The sequence below is a fragment of the Penicillium psychrofluorescens genome, assembly GCF_964197705.1.
Source record: "Penicillium psychrofluorescens genome assembly, chromosome: 1".
Classification (NCBI taxonomy): domain Eukaryota; kingdom Fungi; phylum Ascomycota; class Eurotiomycetes; order Eurotiales; family Aspergillaceae; genus Penicillium; species Penicillium psychrofluorescens.
The window spans coordinates 1,472,401-1,493,362 of record NC_133439.1 but is presented as its reverse complement, the minus strand read 5'-3'; the positions used below and the strand labels follow the sequence as shown (position 1 = coordinate 1,493,362).

Genomic DNA, 20,962 nt, shown 5'->3' with positions numbered 1-20,962 from the left:
CTTGTCTTGCATCCGTGTTTGACAATTGGCTGCATTTTCATAGGACGACTTGCGAGATTTCTTTAATTAGTTCCCAATCTCAATGAACAACGATTTGACGTCTCTAACGGCAAAATCTGTGATACTATAGCATATGGCGTCACAAGACTGACAGGAAGTTTATTATTATTATATTATATATTCATGAGATCTTCTATCGGTCCAGAACAATTACACCGCGTATGAATCCACGCACGCCGTTACTCAACCAGCATTCCTCGCCATTGGCAAGCTCGGCAGCTGAGATGGTCTGCTCTACACAGAATCCCTGAAATAGAGCATATCGGCGGGTCGTACCTGCATTACCTCCGCTGTCAAGCGGCGGCGTGACCCACGATGGACCAGAAACACCAGTATCTCGCCGTCGAAAGTACGGCGTAGTGATGCTTCCCTCCATTATCTCGCCCTCCGGATTGACGACAAGCACCTCGGCGGTATCAGCCGGAGATTTGATTTCCGCTCGCAGTCGCGCCGCATTATACGCATCTCGGGAGGTTGTTTTATGCGTTGTCAAGCCGGAGGGGGTTGTAGCTTGCGTATCAACATAGACACGCCAGACCGCTGAATCGGGGGTTGCGTTAACTGAAGGGACTAAAAGGTTGGATGGGTCAATTGGCGCGGTTGGATGCACGTCGACCGTGCCGTTGCCATTGTGGTTTACGGCAATTCGCAGTCGCCACGGTTTATGGGTGTCTGGTATAGACGCATCAAGAAATTGGTTCAGGGTACGCAAGTCTTGTTGGAGCCATGCTAGTGCTTTCTCCCATTGGAAATGCTGGGCCGCGGTAATTAGTCGGTCTCGGTGGTAGGCAAGGAGGTAGTAAGGCGTGTCGACGGGGTCGGGATAGGTGTTGATTGCGAGCTGTGAAACAGCGGCAGGGAGGGCAGGGTCGTAGCGGAGAGAGGAGATCAGAGAGAAGGACATCATAGGAAGTGGAAACGAGTGAGAAGAGAAAGAAAAAGCTAGGAAGTATGTCATGGTGGACCTGCGCGTGATTGGCCCGTGCCCCGGGCCGACCAACTCGACTTTTCGTCGAAGCTCCGACTCTCCCTATCTTTCTCGCCAGCCTCTGCCGCGCATCCCAGGGTAAGTGAATCTGGATCCCCCACACAACAACAGTAATATCATCGGTTCGCGCTTCTTACATCGCTGCAGATTTATCACCCGCCGCGTCGGTTTCCTCCCACATCATGTCGAGCGCTTCGCCATTACCCACGCCCGCCCAGAACGTGGTGCTGGACACCTCCAAGTTACCCGCGTCCTCGTCCGCGTCAGTCTGGGATCGCATTTCCAACTGGGTATCGGAAAACAAGGCCCTGGTTTACACCATTGCCGGCGTGTCCGTTGTTGTGACGACCGCCGGTGTCGTTTACTACCTGTCCGACTCCAAGAGCGGTGCTGGTGCTGCCGCGCCTGCGGAGAAGAAAAAGAGCAAGAACCAGCGACGGAAAGAAAAGAAGAAGGCGGAGGATGAGAAGAAGTCTAAGACCGCGTCTGTTCAGGATGGTAGGTGTTGATATTGCCTGTCTACCTGGTCGCATGCTGACAACGACTCAAGAGTCGACCGCTAAAAAGGCGGAGGAGCCCGCTGAAGAGCTGCCCGAGGTGGATGAGGCTACAGTTGGACAATTGTCAGAAGAGGTATGGCGGTTGAATGTAAATGATGATGATTGGCTATTGACACTGTTCAAGACTAGGAAGGCATACGCAGCCAAGCTGAAGGCTGCCGGTAACAAGGCCTTCGGCTCCAAGGACTACAACAAAGCCATTGAGCTTTACGGAAAGGCCATTATCTGCAAGCCGGACCCCGTCTTCTACTCGAACCGCGCGGCCTGCTACAACGTTCTGTCGGAGTGGGACAAGGTCATCGAGGATACTAGTGCTGCGCTTGTGATGGACAGCGAGTACGTCAAGGCTCTGAACCGAAGAGCCAATGCCTACGAGCAGCTCGAGAAGTTCAGTGAGGCCCTCCTCGACTTTACCGCCAGCTGCATCATCGACGGGTTCTCCAACGACGTCAGCCGTCTTGCGCTCGAGAGACTGTTGCAGAAGGTGGCGAAGCAAAAGTGCCAGGTCATCATGGAGTCTAGGAGCAAGAAGCTTCCTAGCGCCACCTTCGTCTCCAACTACCTGCAGAGCTTTCGCCCGAGGCCTCTGCCCGAGGGTCTGGATGAGTCGGTTGATTTGAGTGAGGATTCAGGCAAGGGATTGCTGCGCAAGGGTTTGGTTGCCATGCACCAGAAAACGGCTGATGGCTACGAGGAGGCCGCGGCTGCTTTCGAGAAGGCGCTTGAGGTTGGTGACTTGGGTGATTTTGAGGCCTTGGCCCTCAACATGCGAGCCACCTTCACCTACCTCGGCGGCAACGCCAACGGCGCCCTGGAGGACCTCAACAAGAGTGTGGAAATGCAGCCCTCGCTGGTCCAGAGCTACATCAAGCGCGCCAGCTTGCACCTCGAGCTCGGTGAGTTCCATGGACGCTTCCTGCCCATCATTTCTGACCATTCTATAGGAAACCGCGAAGCCGCCGCTGACGACTTTGAGGTCGCCATCACCCATGACAAGGACGACCCTGATATATACTACCACCGCGCCCAGCTTCACTTCATCCTGGGTGAATTCGCTGAGGCCGCAAAGGACTACCAGAAGTCGATTGACCTCGACCGCGCATTCATCTACTCTCACATCCAGCTCGGCGTGACGCAGTACAAGATGGGCTCGGTTGCATCGGCCATGGCTACCTTCCGCCGGTCGGTTAAGAACTTCGAGGACGTTCCCGATGTGTACAACTACTACGGCGAGCTCCTGCTGGACCAGCAGAACTACTCGGAGGCCATTGAGAAGTTTGACAAGGCCGTGGAGATGGAGAAGCAGAACAAGCCGATGGGCATCAATGTCCTGCCGCTCATCAACAAGGCTCTGGCCCTGTTCCAGTGGAAGCAAGACTTCCAAGAGGCCGAGAACCTGTGCCAGAAGGCGCTCATCAGTAAGTTTATGCCCCACCGTCCGTTTCCATCCATACTGATCCTCCGTGCAGTCGACCCCGAGTGTGATATCGCTGTCGGCACCATGGCCCAGTTGCTCCTGCAGCAGGGCAAGGTCTCCCAGGCCCTGAAGTACTTCCAGCGCGCTGCCGAGCTCGCCCGCACCGAGGGCGAGATCATCAACGCGATATCCTACGCAGAGGCCACCCGCACCCAGCTCGAGGTGCAGGAGAAGTACCCGGCGCTGGCCGCACGCCTGACTGCGATGGGCGCCAGCGGCATGGGAGGAGCTCCGGGGATGTAAGAAAACCCAGCCCGGCCATTCCCTTGACATCTCTTTTTCCTTTCTTCTCTTCTTTCATCTCCCGGATCTGGACTCGGGTTGCATGTTCTTGTCTAATTACTCGGTCTCTCCCCGGATCATCATCTTTGAGGCGCTCGGGCCAGTCTCTTTTTCTGGGGGGTTCTTTTCCCCAGCGTGTACTTACTACTATCGGTTGATATATTCCCTCTCCTCTTTCTTTCGATATGTCTGGGTGGATAAAACCGAGCGTAGTAGATTGTGCTGTACCATAGCTAGGAGAGAATGAATGTGCGCATTAGCATGACGTTGTGTTGTTCGGGCCCATGTCTGCCCCACATCAGCTGATCCACCTGCTTATCGCCCGGGTCAGGTGTTGTACACCGGTTCCTCTTGTTCTGCCTGTCTGGCTTGTCTCATCTTCCTCTCTCTCTTCACTCTTCGTGCCTGATACACCGGAGCACCCAGGCTCATATTGCTTTGACTTCGACTGCTCCTGGTTGTTGCCTGGTCTTCCCCGGGTGAAACCAACAGACCCGCCGTTGCTTCCTTATCTGCCCTTATCGGCCCTCTCATACTTGCCTCATCTGCCTCAGCTTCCGGGCTTTATGCTCGTTCGATTCCCTGGGAGCCGCGACACCCGAACTCTCTCTGCTGCTCTCCAACAGGCCAGAGACCTTGCACCCAGCGTGGAACACTCAACTCAACCCCGTCCGGTATGAGTCAGTCCGACTGACCTCAACCTGATTCATCATCTACCTCTACCCCTCTTCGGTTTCCTATTCCTTCCCTACTCTCTCTCTTCCTCCTTCAAACAACTCCCTATTCCATCCATCCTTCTTCTTCTTTTACTTCTCGTGCCGCTCGTGTTTGTCTCTCCCTCTTGTGTGTCGCTCTCTCGCAAGACCGGCTTGCTCGGTACATGTACCTAAACTCTCGGACTACTGGCTGACTAGAGGCACGCACCCGGGTAAGTCACAAAGCCTCATCGCTTTCCTGTTCCAATCTTGTTTATATACCTCTTTCCCTTTCCCTTTCCTGTTCTTCTTACCTACCCACACCGACAAGTGCACTGTGAATGACGACGGCCCCCGTCTTTGCTTATCTGTATCACCGACTGACTGCTTCTATATAGGCTGAAGCACGTTGTCCTGACCCGACCTTTTTGCCATGGCAAATGCACGATGTATGTCTCCCGGCCCTTTTGGTTTATGGCGTGCCACTGACTGATCTGGTTACATCCGCAGTTGTCATCACCCTTCTCCCCGTCCTGCCCGATGGCATACCTCTTCGCACCCTCACTCTCTCCCGAGACAACCCCGCCGCCTTGATCGGTCGATCCTCAAAGCGTGAAGAGAAGAATCGGATTCCGGACAAGAAAAATGCGTGGTTTGATTCCCGTGTCATGTCTCGAGATCACGCAAAGTTGAGCATCTGTCTGGACAAGAAGGTTTGTCTTCTATCTTCATTCTCATGACAACCTACTAACCTGGTGCTTCAACAGGCTGTGTTCATCTGCGACTACGGCTCCACACACGGGACCTGGCTGAACAACGCCCGCCTTACCCAGGATGAGCAGACCCCCCTGCTCACCGGCGATCATCTTCGATTTGGCCTCGTTGTGGATCGTGGGGATGGTACGTTGTCTCTCAAATGTTTGAATAATGCAAGGCGCTGATTTTATGATAGAGGTCTTTCCTGCCTTGGAGGTCTACTGTAGAATCGAATACGTCGATAGTCGGTATGGATTCGCAACCATTCGACTTGCCCGCTCAAATGCTAATGTTATGGCCCTTCCACCCAGTGACCATAACCCACCTGTGCCCCGATCGAAGAACACGTTTTGTGTGCCCGAGGATGATGATTACGAGGAGGACGACGATGCTTACGTGCAAAGCAACGGGCCCCGTGAATCGGAATCCTTCTCCAAGGAGCCCGCACCTGCTCCTGTGAGCGAGGCCATGACTCCGACTTCTTTGCCGAGTGTGCACGCGATGGGCGAGGAGACCAAGCGGTCGAAGTCCTCTGACACTGATCATGTGGATTTGCCAATCAAGGATATCAACTTATCCTCTACCGACGACATGGATACCTCCCCCCCAGCGCTCCAGATTGACCCACTTACACTTTACTGGCGAGACTCTCTTCATTTGACGCAGGCAGAACTCGAATCGAGATTGTCCAATCTTGACTGGGGATTGATCAATGAATGTGTGCGTGCCATGGGTTTTACTAACCAACCGATTAGATGCATGCGCTACTTTTTCAAACTCTCCAAGTACATCCCAGTCCCCGAAAAGGGCTTCCAAGACTGGTTGATCAGGCGGCCGCAGCACGAGTACATCAGCAATCTGATCAGTGGAGAATTGAAAGCCTTTCCACAACCTGTTGACACAACCCGGAAGACAATTCATCGAACCCAACAATGCTCCGTATCACAGGAACAGTACTGGTTGGAAAGCACCCCGAGCTTCAAGCCTATCAACGGCACAGAGTGTTCCCTGGAGCTGGAAAGTGAAATGGCTGACATCAATGTCATGAGGCCAGTCTTCAAACGCGAGCCAGGACAGAAACTTACATACTGGGTTGTTGATACGCGGAAGTACTGGGTCTTTAACGAAACGGCAGATGAGCTCAACTCTGGAACAAACTGGTGGATTGTTGAAAAGCCACGAGAGGTTCTTAGCGAGGATGTCAGAATTCAGCTTGACAACGATGTGCCACCCGATGACAGCCACAAGTGCTGGATTGTGAAAGTCTGGGTGCCTTCGATGATCGGAAATCAGTGGTGCGAGCTTGCTCCTTACTGGGACACAGATTTCAAGGCACTGCCCTTGGAGAAGTTCAATGGTTCTTACGCGATTTCGGAAGACGAACGAGTCCCCTGCGATAAAGTAAAGGAGTTGCTGCTGAAGGATTTCAAACCTTACCTGACAGACTATCATTGCTGGGGTAAGAGAGCGGCATCGGAGGACTTGATTGATTATTCGGAGGACGAACGAGTCAAGAGAGTGCCATCGGAGGACTTGATTGATTATTCCGCAGACGAACGTGACGATAAAGCAAGCGATTCCGACTCTGCTGTATCCAGTGCTGGACCTGTGTCTGGGGACGAAGACTCTGCGTCGACTTCGTCGGACTCTAATGATGATGGATTTGACGAAGAAGAAGATGACGAGCTTGACTCGGACCAAGCATCTGAGATCGAATTCATTTCTGAAGTCATTTCTTTGGTTGAGCCCGCTGAGAACTTCGTCAATCCCAAGGAGTTGACATCAAAGAGTGAGAGCTCACTTGCAGAAATCGAAGAGCGGATTAGCCACAATGCTGGCTCTAATTCTGGCTCTCGTCTGCCGATGGCGCCACTTTTGCTTCGGGAGAAGAAGGTCGAGCGAGTTACGACAGATTCCCAAATTCTACCTACTGTTGACAACTCTACGTCCGCCTCTTACCATGATGGACCGTTTATCAACTCTTCCAATGCTTGGCTTGAGGAGTATGAGGAAGTTCCCAGCTCGTCGGGTGGTGTCTTCATGACAGGTGCTGCCAAGTCATCCCTGAAACGAGGGGCATCTGAAATGGAGGACATCATGTCTGCACCAACCCCACAGAAATTTCAGATGACGGCGACCAACCAAGATTCTTCCTTCCAAGATGCTCAGCCGCTTGCACCTTTTTCCAGTGGTTCCCAGCAGTCGAGTCTCAACACAATCCCGGAACCCGAGGTGATCGAAGCAATCAACTCAGCTTTGGCAGAGAGCGAGCCAAGCGAGCCACCCAGCAAGCGAATCAAGTTGTCTCCGTCTCCATCTCCATCGAACAGAACCGGCCTTGCAAGCCACGCAAAAACCGCTGTAGTCAGCGCCATGCTTGGTGGTCTCGGCACCATTGCGCTTCTGGCTTCCCTTCCATCGGAATATTTCCACTAGAAGTGTTCGTTTCAGTTTTCTTCCCCTTTTATCGATGGATGGATTCGTGAAACGAATGGTGTTTCCAGGTGTTTCTCCTTATCGTTTGACCAACCCCTTTACTTAACTATTATTGCTCATTGATTGAGCCAGTCAGTCTCCGCCTGTTAGTATCACGTTTACAAGGCAAGAATGGCCCAAACCTGGAGACTTCTGTCCTTCTTTCTGCCCTTTTCTCTTAGTGGAATATTGCAGATGTTGTATCGGTTTATTTCATTTTTTGTCTCGCGACGGACACTTCTTGCTAATGACTGTTATGCTTGTTTCCTCTCTTCCATGCTAATTGAATCGAATAATGCAATGTGTCTCTCGCTTTTTAACATTTGCTTTGGGACTCTTCGGAGGTTAGTAATGAATGCTACATAGCAAGAATGCCGAGGATATCAACACCGTATCGAATTACGTAGCTATCGCGCTCGATTTGGTGATATCTATATTGTAGTCCCGTTCCATCTCTTTTTCGATCGTGTTACCATGCCAGGCACCGTCTTTTTGTCAAAAGAGGTGGGCTTGTTTCAAACTGCGCCGTGACCTCATAGTATCGGAACTGAGGGAGCGTGGCCAGCTCTAGAATTCGTGAACATGTGCGTCTCTTCTTCTGCTCTCTGTCTTGATGTATTATTTCGAAAACTACACAGTGGCCCAACGAAGTTCGTATTTGCCGATGGTCCATTAGCGAGGAGACAATAGCATTCCATCACGCGATCGAAACTGGGCTGCATCATGGACAGAAGAGAATCAGCTGACCATTATAGTGGGCTCTTGCTATGAACGTGTTCTTCCTAGTTCTTTTCCGTTCTATCTGCTAAGAAATTGTTCATTCTCTTCGTCGGTCCTTTCGGGATTCAACAGTGCTACGAGCCAGAGGACCGAAGATGGAATAATGATCACCTTTCCACAACTGCTGTAGTTCAGCTAGCTAGTCCTCGAGGTGATCTCCTCAGCTCTAACGTGAGCAAGGAACTTGACCGCCACTGGGTGGCTCTCAGGCCAGTCCTAATTGAAATTTCGGCGTCCAGCGTGATTGGCAGAGGCTGGCTGCAGCGGGTAGGAGGTATATTCTGCTCGCGAATAGGATGAGCAAATCGGAAGGTTTTTTTTAGCCTAATTCCCTGCTCCACTGATCCACGAATCTACATATGCAGGCTACCGTTTGCTGACGGGTTAAACCGCTTCTAGTCGTCCACGATTAGTTGCTGAGTGAGACGGGCGACATGCATGAGCGATGACCGCAGATCTGGCGTCAGTCATTCTAGTTTCCCAATTTTCAACTAGCCATGTGACCGGTTTACAGAAAATTCAGATTGAAAAATAGTAACCTAGCACGCGGCACTCCGGAGTTGCCGAGATCTAAATTGATGCCAGGGATTCCTAGCCCCAAATCATAAGCGCGGTACGTGTTGCTCTGGGCCCTGTCCTTGCATACGAATCCCTCAATCTGCAGCAACTCGACGGAAACCTGCTTGAGACCCTTGGAGGCGGTATAGTACATCCCAGGTATCCGATTCTTAGGCGATGTCATTGGTCTTAAGTCCCCGTTTTGAACGGCTTGCGTTTCCTGATTTGCCCGCTGTACCTTACACAAGGAATTTTTCTTTGTATGTTGCTGTGAGTCCCGCTATCAAGAGTACCGGCTTTCTGAACACGTAAGTCTATTTTGAAACCCTGGTTGGATAGCACAGCTGTACACCGCTGCTTTGTCCGTTTTGCTCACATGAAAATTGCTCATATGATCGGTTTTCTCCGTGTTCTCGGCTCTGCAGGCATCTGATTGCTACGAACTACGAAGAGATCCTCTGCTCACATGCTCTTTATCTACCACTTCCAGTACATATGCTCTGTCGGCATGCACCGATCCGAGTATGAGATCACACCCTCATGGCTCTCTGCAGCTATCCGTGGATGAATTTACCCAATCGAAGGTCTGCGTTTAGTAGTTCGTTTATTTCCTTAGATATCGGCTGGGTACAGCTCTAGGGCTGTTACACTCCATTAGTACATGCCTGTCCACTGTTCCAATGATCTGTAACACAAGGTTATGGTGGCTGCCATGCGCATGGGACTTATTTTCCGCTTCACTTGTGTCTTAGTGAGCCCTGCCCAACCTCTGGGTCTGTGCTGGTTCGCAGGTGACAGCGAATCGCCGCTTGAATATCCAAATATCCCTGTTCGTACGTTCTTTTGCAACCGGCTCCCGTTAAAAGGGCAGCGCAACACCGTTGTGACCACGGAAATCAGAGAGGGCGCCAGCCCCTTTGTGAACCCGAGTTCGACCGACAATTCCCTAGCCCCAGTGGTGTGGATTACTCTACATCTTCAAGAGTACATTGTCCCATTCCTCGGTCCGTTTCAGAAACTGTCGGTATGTGCCTCGGACCCAGGCCGCAGACACGCCTTCGCGCCAGCCCTCGGATGCGCCGTTCTGGGGTTTGCATCGGGCTACGCCCAAGATGGTAAATGTACCGTTCACTCCTAACACTGGATATACTTCTCAGAGGGTTTGATTGGTAGATCACAGTCTGGAGATATGTACACTGCGCAGAAATAATCCTGTTATTGATTCTCCATTGCAGTCACCCTCGACAGTGAGCAGCAATGTACTGCTGATCATTCTGGACATCAGGATTTCGTCCTTATTCCCGACGCACGTAACATTTGACTCGAAACTTCCTGGCACCCAAGGTGCGCATGAGAAGTGATACTTCTTTGTCTACCGTTTCCGGGCTCATTATACTTTGGCCTAGGCAGGATCAAATCCTTGTTCAATCGTCCCGTTCGACACATTACAATACTCTTTCTTCCGAATTTGTTTCTTAGAAGGGAAGGAGCTGATGAAGCTCTGTTCCTGCTCAGCTGAGGTTGGCTTCCGTAAATCGGGACGGCGAAAGACAAGGAATTCACAAAAAGAATATTTAAAAGTTCATCTGCTTTCAGACCTATCTCCAGCTCGACAATCTTTAGCAACACTTCCTATTTCGAGCGTTTGCATACGCCTCATCAACAAACATTTGCGTTCAACAGTTTGAGTAGAGCAAACGATGTCGAATATAAATCTCGACCCAGAACACATCTCCTGCATCGGCGGGCGAACTGTTCTTACATGCCGGGGTTGTGCAGGAAATGCTCCTAGGTACGAACACTCGATTACATGCTTCGCTTTGATTCTGAAGTTCATCCAGGGGAGCTGTTTGTAAATTGTGTGATGGCCGCGGTTTCAGCATTTATGTTTGCGCTCACTGCAACCCTACAGTTGCAGTGGCCAGCTCCAGCACCTCTACAACATCAGCCACAGGCACAGCTACAAGCCCCGGGTCCTCTGCTCCGTCGTCTCCCTGCTCAAGGAGCCGAAGCCCGTCAACCTCTTATCCGTCTATAGCTAGCGCTGGAATCAACAGCAGTTCCTGGCGACGGCTAGGGAATGTCAGAGATGACCCGAGCATTGGACGGGTCCCAGCCAATACCCCACGCAATATCTGAACGACAAATATCATTTGGATTTGATTTTGGATATAAGACAACTATGTGAGTGGTGTTTGGGTTATCCTATTTGAGTTGGGTTGTTGCGATGCGGCGCCTAGTTGTTGGATCAATCGGAACCGCGTTAGATGCCGTTTTGGACTGTTTATATGTTTCAAAATGATATGGGAAAAAGGTAATCATTTTTTGATTATTACCATCTGGGTTCTCATGGGATTGGTGTTGGTTTCTTCGATTGTTTCATTCGGGCTGGAATACGATGTTAGGTCTTCGATGCTTGGAGTTGATTTCGGATTTGAGATTGCGAGATTTTGCGCTCGACCAGCTGTTTGATTTAACAAGTATATCCCAACGTTAAGTAACAGTAAAGTTGACGCCAAAAACCGCGATATGTTTTACGCCATTTTAATCCCTTTTGATTATACGAACCCACACATGAGGTACGAACCACAGTAGAATCCCAGTATCGGAGCACGGAAGAGCGGATATTGCTGGTCAAGCAATGGGAGATGAAGCAGTCTGATTCTCTAAATTGCCCCGTGCTAGCACGGCTAAAGACTAGTTCTGATCGATTTTATAATCCTCTCGCAGTAGAGTAATAGCAGCATCTGAGGGGTTCTTAGCTGCTCTTATTCCGACACTTGCATTCCTGGAACCATTGACTCTCGGCAATCCACCGGTAATTTGCGGACTCTCAACTAATTGATGGTTGCTGGATCCATTACATTTGGGCTCGTATTGACTCCTCTCCGGCGTTGAAACGTTGTCGTCATAAATCAAGCGTTCCATGACCGACGTGATCTCACCTTCTGTGAGTAGCCCCTTTTCGACGACAACATCTAGAAAAGGTCGTTTTTCTGCCAGGGCAGCGCGGACAATGGTCGAAACCTGCGCATAGCCAAGAGTTGGCACAAGAGCAGTAGCCAGCGCGCTGGATGCGAGCAAATTCTTGCGTGAGACATCCTTGTTCGCAACTATGCCGTCAACGCATCGGCGAGTAAAGATCTCGGTAGCGCCAATGAGCAGGCGGATACTGTCAAGGAGGCGGTCGCATACAAGCATCTCAAAGTGGTTTATTTCAAGCATGCCTTGCTGGCAGCCCATTGCAATTGCGGCATCGTTACCAGTGATAGCAATGGCCACTTGACAAACTGCTATCGGAATGACAGGATTAACCTTCCCAGGCATGATAGAGGATCCGGCCTGGACTGAAGGTAGAGTGACCTCGCCGATCCCACCACTGGGACCAGAAGACAAGATAATCAGGTCGTTGGCGATCTTCCATAAAGTGTTTGCAGTATTGCGCAGCTCCCCTGACAGACGGGCACAAGTGTCCATGTTTTGCATGCCATCAAACGCGTTACCGGCGGGTTCTACTTTGGTGTCGAATAATGAGGACAAATGCCGGAACACCGCCTTTTTGTACCTTGGATTTGATCCAAACCCGGTTCCGATGGCTGTTCCTCCTAGGGGAACTATCAACAATTGCTCGCGAATTGTGTCGAGCTGTTCTGCGTGTCGTCGGGTGACTGTCTCGTAGCCTCCAAACGCCTGGCCGAGGGTCATTGGTTGCGCGTCTTGAAGACATGTCCTTCCCAGACGAAGGACAGACTTATATTCCTCTCGCTTCGTCGAGAATGCATCGGCCAGCTGACGAAGCGTACGCAGAGCTCCCGCCATCGCACGATGGACGGCCAGCTTCATAGCAGTCGGAAGCACGTCATTAGTCGACTGTCCCAAATTGACGTGGTCGTTTGGATGAACAAAACTGTAGTCGGAGAGCGACCGCCCTGAGGCTTTTGTAGCGAGATTGGCGATCACTTCATTGATATTCATATTGGTCGAGGTGCCACCCGATCCCTCCAGCACGTCAACGACCAGATGTGCATCATGCCTGCCGAGTTTCACTTCTTCGCAGGCGGCATATATAGCATCTGCCTGCTCTGCTGTCAGGGTACCAATTTCGCAGTTTGCACGAGCTGTTGCTTGCTTTACTATAGCGAAAGCATGGATAAAGTCGGGCCATGTTTTGATAGATCTTCCGGAGAGAGGGAAATTCTCAAGCGACCGAGAGGTGTTAATGCCGTAAAGTACCTCGGCTGGTAGCTCTAGCTGGCCAAGGCTGTCTTTTTCGACCCTTTTGTCTGCCATGGTATAGCCTGCTTGTGGATTTGGATGTGTGCTCTCGCTCCAATATCAAACCTCCGCGGTATGGCTGATTATGATTGGTATTCAGAGAGTCTTTGATGCGTTTCAAGGTGTGCCACAGGGATATGCAAGGATCACAATAAGCTGAATATCTCAAGGGTGGGTAAGGCATGAGTTATACGCGCAGAGGATCGGGTGATTTCCGATTGAGCGGTTGGCCTCGACCCTGATTGTGTTGCAGGAGTCATGTCATGGCCGAGTCCATCTCCGAGTGCGCATTCTTCGATCCACATTAGTACCCGAGCGTAATCTGACAAAAGATTCAATCTATGCAACGTGATAGTGGCTGACAAGGCAGTCAATTTGAGTATTCGATTATTACTGGACAACTATCTTTCATCATCGTCACTAGTGGTCAGAAAGCCTCGCGATCTTATGCCGCTAGATGTGGGGATATGTTGTGGCCAGTGATATTCTTCGAATTAGCCGTAGCGGCCGAACTTGACCATGGAAATTTACTAAGCGCGGGGGTGGATGAGTACTCACTACTTCATTAATCTAGATATCGTGGTTGAAATCGAAAATCTTCAATACGAATAGTAGCGAGGCAGCAAGGTAAATATAGCCGGATATTGTAAGCTCAAGGCCTGTTTGCCCCAGCCCAATCATTGTCTTCCTAGAATCTTCACCTAGTGATTTCACCACGGAGGAACCAGACAAAAGCCAACTCGAAATGGAGCTGAAACAACTAGAAAGAACGCTTTTCAGGATAGTATTGCTTTTTCAAACTCACCGCTATGGCCTCTCCAATGGCTCGCCGTTGATGGAAGAGACGAGATGGACAGAAGTGTTATTGGTAACATCCAAGATGCCGTAGCGGCCGAACTATGTGTAGAAGATCCACTTTGGACCCCCAAATCAAGTTTGGTTGCTGATGTAGCGATCGATGCCTAGATCCATCTGCAGTGGTGCTGCAATGTCGAGTAATAATTTTGATTAGTAGCCTCCCATAAAAATACATAAATTATATCTGACATCCCAATCCCATCCCTACAGCAAGTTAGACGGCTCAATGAGGTCAAATCCTATATCCCCAAACTCCAAGTAGTCTGACCATCCAATGAGATCTTCAATACCATTCGCGGGTCCTGTATATGCGCTGCCAGTTGGAAACAAATTTTCAATGTCCTGAATCATGCGCTCATGGTCCCTTGAAGCATTGTTCCCAAGACGAGCCATTTCACCGAGAAGATTCCGCGCGGTTTGATATAATTCTCTATCAATGGTAAAAGAAAATGCAGCAGGGCACTTTTCCATCACAAATGAGGAGATTACAAGTATAGTCAGACTAGAAAAGATATGCAAAGACTCCCAGAATCCGAACTTAGCTACTATCTGTTAGCGTCGAACATATTTTACCCACATATTCAAAAGGTGATGAGAAATACTTGACTTACCAAGTCGATGGCATTTGGAAAGAGCACCTTGTATTGAAACGTTGTCTGTCGCGGCTCGCAGGCATTCATTGTTCAGTTTGGTCAGCTCATTGTTCAAAACCAAGTTGTTTCCTTCTTGGACAAGAGAGTAGAGCTCCCGTAATAGCAGTGGTCGAAGCAGTAAAATGTAACACTAAGACATCAGAAGGAAGATCTATCGTAAATGCTGCAAAAGTGTCATCTCACCTGGTTGTATCGCAAAATCAGCGATGCAATGGTTCGCATTGATGGATGACCTAGTGTCATTGTCGAGAATATGCCGGTCTCATGGAAGCTCAATGACAAGGACTGAAATTCTTCCCGCCATTGATCTAGTGAGTGTAGGCACGGATTTATAAGCCCATAGGCTTCTTCAAGGCTCCCAGAGCGAAGCTCGCAGATTGTCTCCAGGACATGATATTTGATGCGGCAAAGTTTGACCTGGGCGGTTAAATATTGAGGATCAGAGAAATCCTCTCTATCTTGGAATGATAACTGAGTGTTGTCTGGAAATCCAAGGCGCCTATCACCGAAGCCACATGTTGGTCTCAAGGAGAGTTCAGTACACGTCATTAACTCCATACAGACGGTCGTCCACCAGACGCGCTTCCTATGCTCAAGCTCAGCTGGCTCCATAGAAACCTGAGGTAGACTTGAAAGACCAAGTATTGTGGCCAATCGAAGTGCCATCCCAGAGTAACCGTAGGCGGTTTTGCGTCGATTAAGAGAGTAGGAATAAAATGCCTTTTTCAGTTAGCCTCTTTCAATCTTGTCAGAGCCACAATGGGATATCTCACAATAAGGTTGAGTGCTTCTACTTGTTCAATTGTCGGCTCTTCATAGGCAAGTTTAAGCAAACGAAGCCCCTGTTTAAACAGCTCGATTCCCGGAGGAGCCACCCCTTGGTGTTCTTGCCCGCTTTCTTGACTCTCATGGCTGATGCCTATATTGTCTCCGAGAATGAAAGATGGAGAAGTATTATCATTGTATGATTCTCCGAGAGCGAGGACCACAGAAAAGCAGCAAAGCCACGTCCTGTCCACAGCTTGTGACTGAGAGGTGTGGTAAGCAGCTTCCATCTTTTCGCGGAAACGCTGCTTCCGATACCAATGATAGTCGGATCCAATAAAGCTTTCAAACTGACTGAGCTGATAGAGCGCATATGAATGAGAAGGGAGTTTGACGCATACTCTTGTGTCTAGTCACGCATGAGTGGTGAACCGTGCACTGCATTCAAACAAAGCCAACAAACGTACCTGCATTGTCGTAGTCTAATGGGACGTACGTGTAGCCTGTTAACGCTAGTTGCTCATCTCTCTCTCCCGTATTGCCGCTCAGACTCGTGTTCGGTGTGGAAGAGATTGTGTGTTCGGCGGGGCTTGTGGACGTCTGCCCACAATATACACCTTTCAACTTCCTGATGAAGTGTTCCGTTGAGGAATCTTCGATCAATCTATCCATGTTACTAGTGCTGCGAGAATCGCTTCCTTCATCCCCAGGATTTCCCTGCTCCTTCTCCTTGGTGGCTCTTTGGGCATTTGATAATGACTGCCGAAGCTGAACAACTTCATTCTCCAGCTGGCGCAGATAATGTTCCGGTACTGTCAAAGCAGCATCTTTTGACGGGAAAAGACACTCTCTCCTAGATGACCGGCATTTCGAGCAAGGATATTCTGTTCCCCAGTTTGTCAAAGACGCCTTCGGTGTTCTCGGGGACCGACCCACCTCCGCTGCATTTCACTTTCTGTCTGCGGCAGTAATAGCAAGCGCTAGACGACCTGCCTTTGTAATGAGGCATGACAGCTGGATTGGAATACTATCTATTGAGTTCGATGGAAGTGTTGCCTTGAAGCAACTACAATCAATTCAGGAATTTCTCGAGAGGTTAATGGGTAATTTGCGGGAATGAGTTACGAGCCCGCGGCGCTGCTGCTGGATGATTCCATTGGTTGAGCTCGTACGATCCACTTTCCGGCCGGGTCACGACACGTGTATTAACCTGGTAGAAACCGTATTTCCCCTCCCTTCCTCCTAAACAAGATAGAGTGGAACGAGACTTCGAATCCTACTCATTTCCCCCCAATATAATTGGATGCTCCGAAGGTAATACGGGGAGGATTTGGGGGCCAACCACCTATATTTGGCCACTCTGGTTGGAGCAATTTCCATATGCCGACTCCTAACTTTCGGCGATCTGGGTTGAAACCTTCCTAAAATTCCTTTGGTCTGTCCAATTGTGAATGAGTGTGACTCTATGTAATATGCCATGTTTCTTACGAACTAATCTGTGATTATCTACTCGCGGGTGGACCTCATGTCTCAAAAGAAGACCGCTAGTAAGCTTCGGGCGATAGCTGGTCATCTAGAGTCTGGCTATTTTCGAAACGGTTTTAGATCTTAAGTATTGGGGTTTGCTCTCCAGAATATCCCTGAACTCCACAGATCTTTGACTTTGAAAACATGATAAAGGGGTAGATATAGAGTATCAGATATTTGTCAATTGAACCAACGAAACATTCTAAATTACAAGTATTAGAAATCTAATAAAACTACCCTCCACGCAATCCGATTCTTCCTGGCTATTCTCATCTTCTCGATAGTGTCTTTCTCATAAATTTTTTGTTTGTATTTTGTTGTTGATTTAATCTTCTCGCATATTTTCAGCTGTTTTCCAGAGATGAGGTTGATTCGGAAGTAGAAGCTCTGCTACTCTCCGTTCATCAGCATATAAACGAGCTCCAGATTGCAGCAAGAGCGATACATGCTGCTCTAGACTTGCTCTGGCCGCGAGAAAAAGTGGAGTATTGCCTATTCGATTTTGTGCGTGTGGAGAGGCTCCATTAAGCAGAAGGAGACGTAGGATGGCAACTGATGGTGAAATAGCGGCCACATGCTGCATACATGTAAGCTTCTGTCAATTCCTTTCCACCAGAATTTAGGTGAACCTACCAACGGCATGTTGCCCATGTAATCCGAGTTGTTCAAGTAACTCCGGCTTTGGGAATTCAGGATTGCTTGAACCCGTTCAACATCATTGAGCGATATCGCACTGCACAGATCATTGAATACCTGAGCGTTTTTGGGTACGCTAGCTTTTGGATTTTCGAAAATGGGCTTCGATTTTTCTATCAGTTCACCTCTAAGGGATTTGACCATACCTTCAGCCACAGATCGAGTCGTCGCGTTTGGAGATGCAAAAAGGTATGCCAGTTTTGTCAATGCAGCTTCTGTTGTCATGTCAAGCCCGGCCACTATACCGGCTTTGCTAAGACTAGCAACTGAATCGTAGATAGGATTGACGCTTCCCGTCAGACCTATAACTCGTAAGCAAATTGTCATCGTTTGTAGAATTCGTCCGGGCATACACTGTGAGACGCTAATAATCAGAATACCCTCGTCGGCTGCACGCGCGAGTGCCTTGATCAAGGCCCGATCAGGGCCAAGTGGTGCGCTTCCTGGACCAAACGTCTCTAACACGAGACCACGAAGACCGTCCATTTTTAAGACGGCATTGATCATCTCAGTTCTGATGCCGGGGAAAAGGCGGAGACTAGCCACGTGCTTCGTGTCAAGAATTTTCTGTAGAGACAAGCTTTCGGTCTCTTTCGGCATAAGAATCAGCTCCCACGCAACGTTCGTTCTTGAAGAAGATGTGATAGCTAATGGTGGATAGTTCGGGGAGTCAAAAGCCGCGAAATCACTGGCGGACGTCTTCGTTGCTCTGTTACCACGTAAAAGTCGGTTGTTGAAGTAAACACAAACTTCTGGAATCATGAAATGACCAGCAATCACCAGTGAGCCAAGAAAGTTGTGGATAGCGTCACTCTGCAGCTCTCTCATCGGAGCCTGTGACCCGGTCATGATCACCGGTTTGCGGAGATTCTGTAACATAAAGCTCAGTGCAGAGGCGGTGTAAGCCAATGTGTCGGTCCCATGCAGAATGACGAAGCCATCAAAAAGATCATAGTTACAAAATATAATCTCAGCGATCTCTGTCCATTCTTTGGCACCAACAGAGCAGCTATCCAACAATTCGTCAAACTCGAATACAGTGTATCTGATATGTCGCTGGTAGGTCGATGGGGGGGTGCGTAAGCTAGCATGTGGCTGGACCTCTCCCTTTGTGTTAATAACCACATCAAGCATGGTAAATGGAGTTCCATCATTGAATGGAGGAATCCCTGCCAGACAGGCTTTTTGGAAACCAGTGGCCGGTATATAGCCCGATGAAGAGTGTTGCATGCAGATGGTACCACCGGTCATAATAACCAATACTCGACCTTCCGATGTTGCCGTTTTGTTTCGAGCATTATTTTCAGATCGCGAGAGTTGAGTCATATTGATGAAGTGAGATATGCTGGTTAATGCGGGTAGGAGATTCAATGTGAAGAGAAAATGAAACTCAAACCCCTATCCAAAGACGTGGATGGAAATTTTCTCAGGAGTGTAAACGAGAGGCTAAAAGTCCTCGTGACTGAGAAAGCCGAACTCTGTCATACATTCAAGATTTTCATCCAACTGGCTGAATACTGGGCGTCGGATTTGCTAGTCGTTGCCTCTGTTCCAAAACCGCCACATGTCGGCAAATCCGGGCCGATTATAATCTTTCAATATATAGTTATCTCTAGCAAACAGGCTTCGAAGGGGCCCTGGAAACAGCAGGTGCCACACCGGCCGCTACGGCGACGGGATGATTTGAGCTGTCGGAATGAAAAGCGTTATCGCTGGTGGCACACTGCTTTATGTGGGCCCATTTCCACAAGGGCCAATAATAATACGAGTATGAGCCGTAGCGGCCGAAAACAAAGCAGCGGTACGCGACGGGAATAGGATACATGGAAATATCGTGAGATCATAGTATTTTGTTTAAACAGGCCGTGTTAACAGGCAGCATAACATCAGCTGCAAGCTGAGACGATCCGGGGTTGGGGCCCGGGGAAAAACATGCGAAGAGATAAGAACGCACTGCTTAAGCACCCGAACTGGGTAAGGTTTGGTGGCACACGCCTATATAAATTCCGGAAGGCCTCGAGGCCTCATGCAGGAAATCTCCTACAACTATTCTGTATATCCTCAAGATGCCAGAAAAGAAACATGAAGACCCCATGGAGCCTATGCAATCTCAAATAGATCAAGTCGCTGAGAGTTATGAATACTCTCACGATGAGGTCTTTGGAGAGATTACAAAAGGCGGGCCAAACTATCGCAATGTAAGCAAATGCAAAGGGGTATCTCATAAAATAGACTGACGGTTTTTGAGGTTGGATTTCTGGGAACAGCTGTTCTTATGATGAAGACCCAGATCGGTCTCGGGGTTCTTTCGATACCCGCGGCCTTCGATACCCTTGGAATAGTCCCTGGCGTGCTATGCCTTGTTGCAATCGGTGCAATCACAACATGGTCCGATTACATGATCGGTGTTTTCAAGCTTCAACACCGCGAGGTATATGGAATCGACGATGTGGGCCACCTGATATTCGGACTGCCGGGGAGGATTGTTCTCGGAAGCGCCTTTGTTCTTTGTGAGTGGCGTTTTGAGAGGAAATGATATTATTGCTGCTGACTCTGTATAGGGTGGGTCTTTTCAGCCGGCTCGGGCATGCTAGGTATCTCAATCGGCTTGAATGCTGTATCCTCTCATGGGACTTGCACTGCCGTCTTCGTGGCGGTTGCTGCTATTGTCGCCTTTTCTCTCGGAAGTATTCAGACGCTTGGTCGAATAACATGGGTCGCTTGGATTGGATTGTTCTGTATTCTAACTGCTGGTATGTTTTTCTTCTCAGACCAAAGTAAAATCAAACTAATTATGGTCAAGTTTTGATTGTCGCTGTCGGTGTTGGGATTCAAGATCATCCAGCAGCTGTACCAGGGGACAAACTTTGGATTTCTGACTACAAAATTATCGGCAATCCTTCCTTCGCCAGTGCTATGTCTGCGATATGTACGATCGTCTTCGCCTATGCTGGCACACCGGCATTCTTCTCTATCGTGTCGGAAATGCGCGATCCTCGTCACTATACCCGGGCTCTGGTTATCTGCCAATCGATTGTATCTGCATTCTATCTTTCGATTGGTCTTGTTGTCTATTACTACTGCGGGTCTTATGTCTCTTCACCTGCTCTTGGTTCGGCTGGTCCGCTCATAAAGAAAGTCAGCTATGGGTTCGCGATACCAGGCTTACTGGCAAGCACCACGATTTTCGTTCATGTAGGACCTTTCTCTGGGGCTTTTGAAAGTGAACCGTATTACTAACCAACATTTAGCTACCGGCGAAGTATATCTTCGTTCGAGTCTTCCAAGGCTCCAGACATTTAACTGCGAATACCACGATCCACTGGGTATCGTGGCTCGGTCTTACCTTCGGCATTGTCTTAGTCGCTTATATCATTGCCAGCGCTATCCCCGTGTTCAATGACCTCGTATCGCTCGTCGGTGCCTTGATGGGAACACCGATGGCCTTTCAGCCAATGGGTTGCATGTGGTTGTACGACAACTGGTGCGACGGCAAGACCGACAAGCCTCTCAAGTGGAAGTTAATGGTCGCTTGGTGTGGTTTCGTCATCCTGGCT

The 20,962-nt window shown here is 49.4% G+C and overlaps 4 protein-coding genes across 4 annotated transcripts; 2 read left to right on the top strand and 2 right to left on the bottom strand.

Moving 5' to 3' along the window:
* Window positions 1-193: 193 nt before the first annotated feature.
* Window positions 194-964, bottom strand: PFLUO_LOCUS553 (Aminodeoxychorismate lyase; the record flags this gene model as incomplete). Its single annotated transcript, XM_073783011.1, has 1 exon — window positions 194-964. One exon carries the CDS (start codon window positions 962-964, stop codon window positions 194-196), a length of 771 nt encoding a protein of 256 aa, XP_073634650.1.
* Window positions 965-1,230: 266 nt separating this feature from the next.
* On the top strand, window positions 1,231-3,328 carry PFLUO_LOCUS552 (TOM (translocase of outer membrane) complex component; the record flags this gene model as incomplete). Its single annotated transcript, XM_073783000.1, has 4 exons — window positions 1,231-1,546; window positions 1,599-2,504; window positions 2,553-3,026; window positions 3,078-3,328. The coding sequence occupies 4 exons, from the start codon at window positions 1,231-1,233 to the stop codon at window positions 3,326-3,328; spliced, it is 1,947 nt and encodes a 648-aa protein (XP_073634649.1).
* Window positions 3,329-4,495: 1,167 nt separating this feature from the next.
* PFLUO_LOCUS551 (uncharacterized protein) lies at window positions 4,496-7,254 on the top strand (the record flags this gene model as incomplete). Its single annotated transcript, XM_073782988.1, has 4 exons — window positions 4,496-4,511; window positions 4,573-4,775; window positions 4,830-4,962; window positions 5,015-7,254. 4 exons carry the CDS (start codon window positions 4,496-4,498, stop codon window positions 7,252-7,254), a joined length of 2,592 nt encoding a protein of 863 aa, XP_073634648.1.
* Window positions 7,255-11,328: 4,074 nt separating this feature from the next.
* Window positions 11,329-12,921, bottom strand: PFLUO_LOCUS550 (uncharacterized protein; the record flags this gene model as incomplete). The annotated part of the gene is made up of 1 exon (XM_073782977.1): window positions 11,329-12,921. One exon carries the CDS (start codon window positions 12,919-12,921, stop codon window positions 11,329-11,331), a length of 1,593 nt encoding a protein of 530 aa, XP_073634647.1.
* Window positions 12,922-20,962: the final 8,041 nt, after the last annotated feature.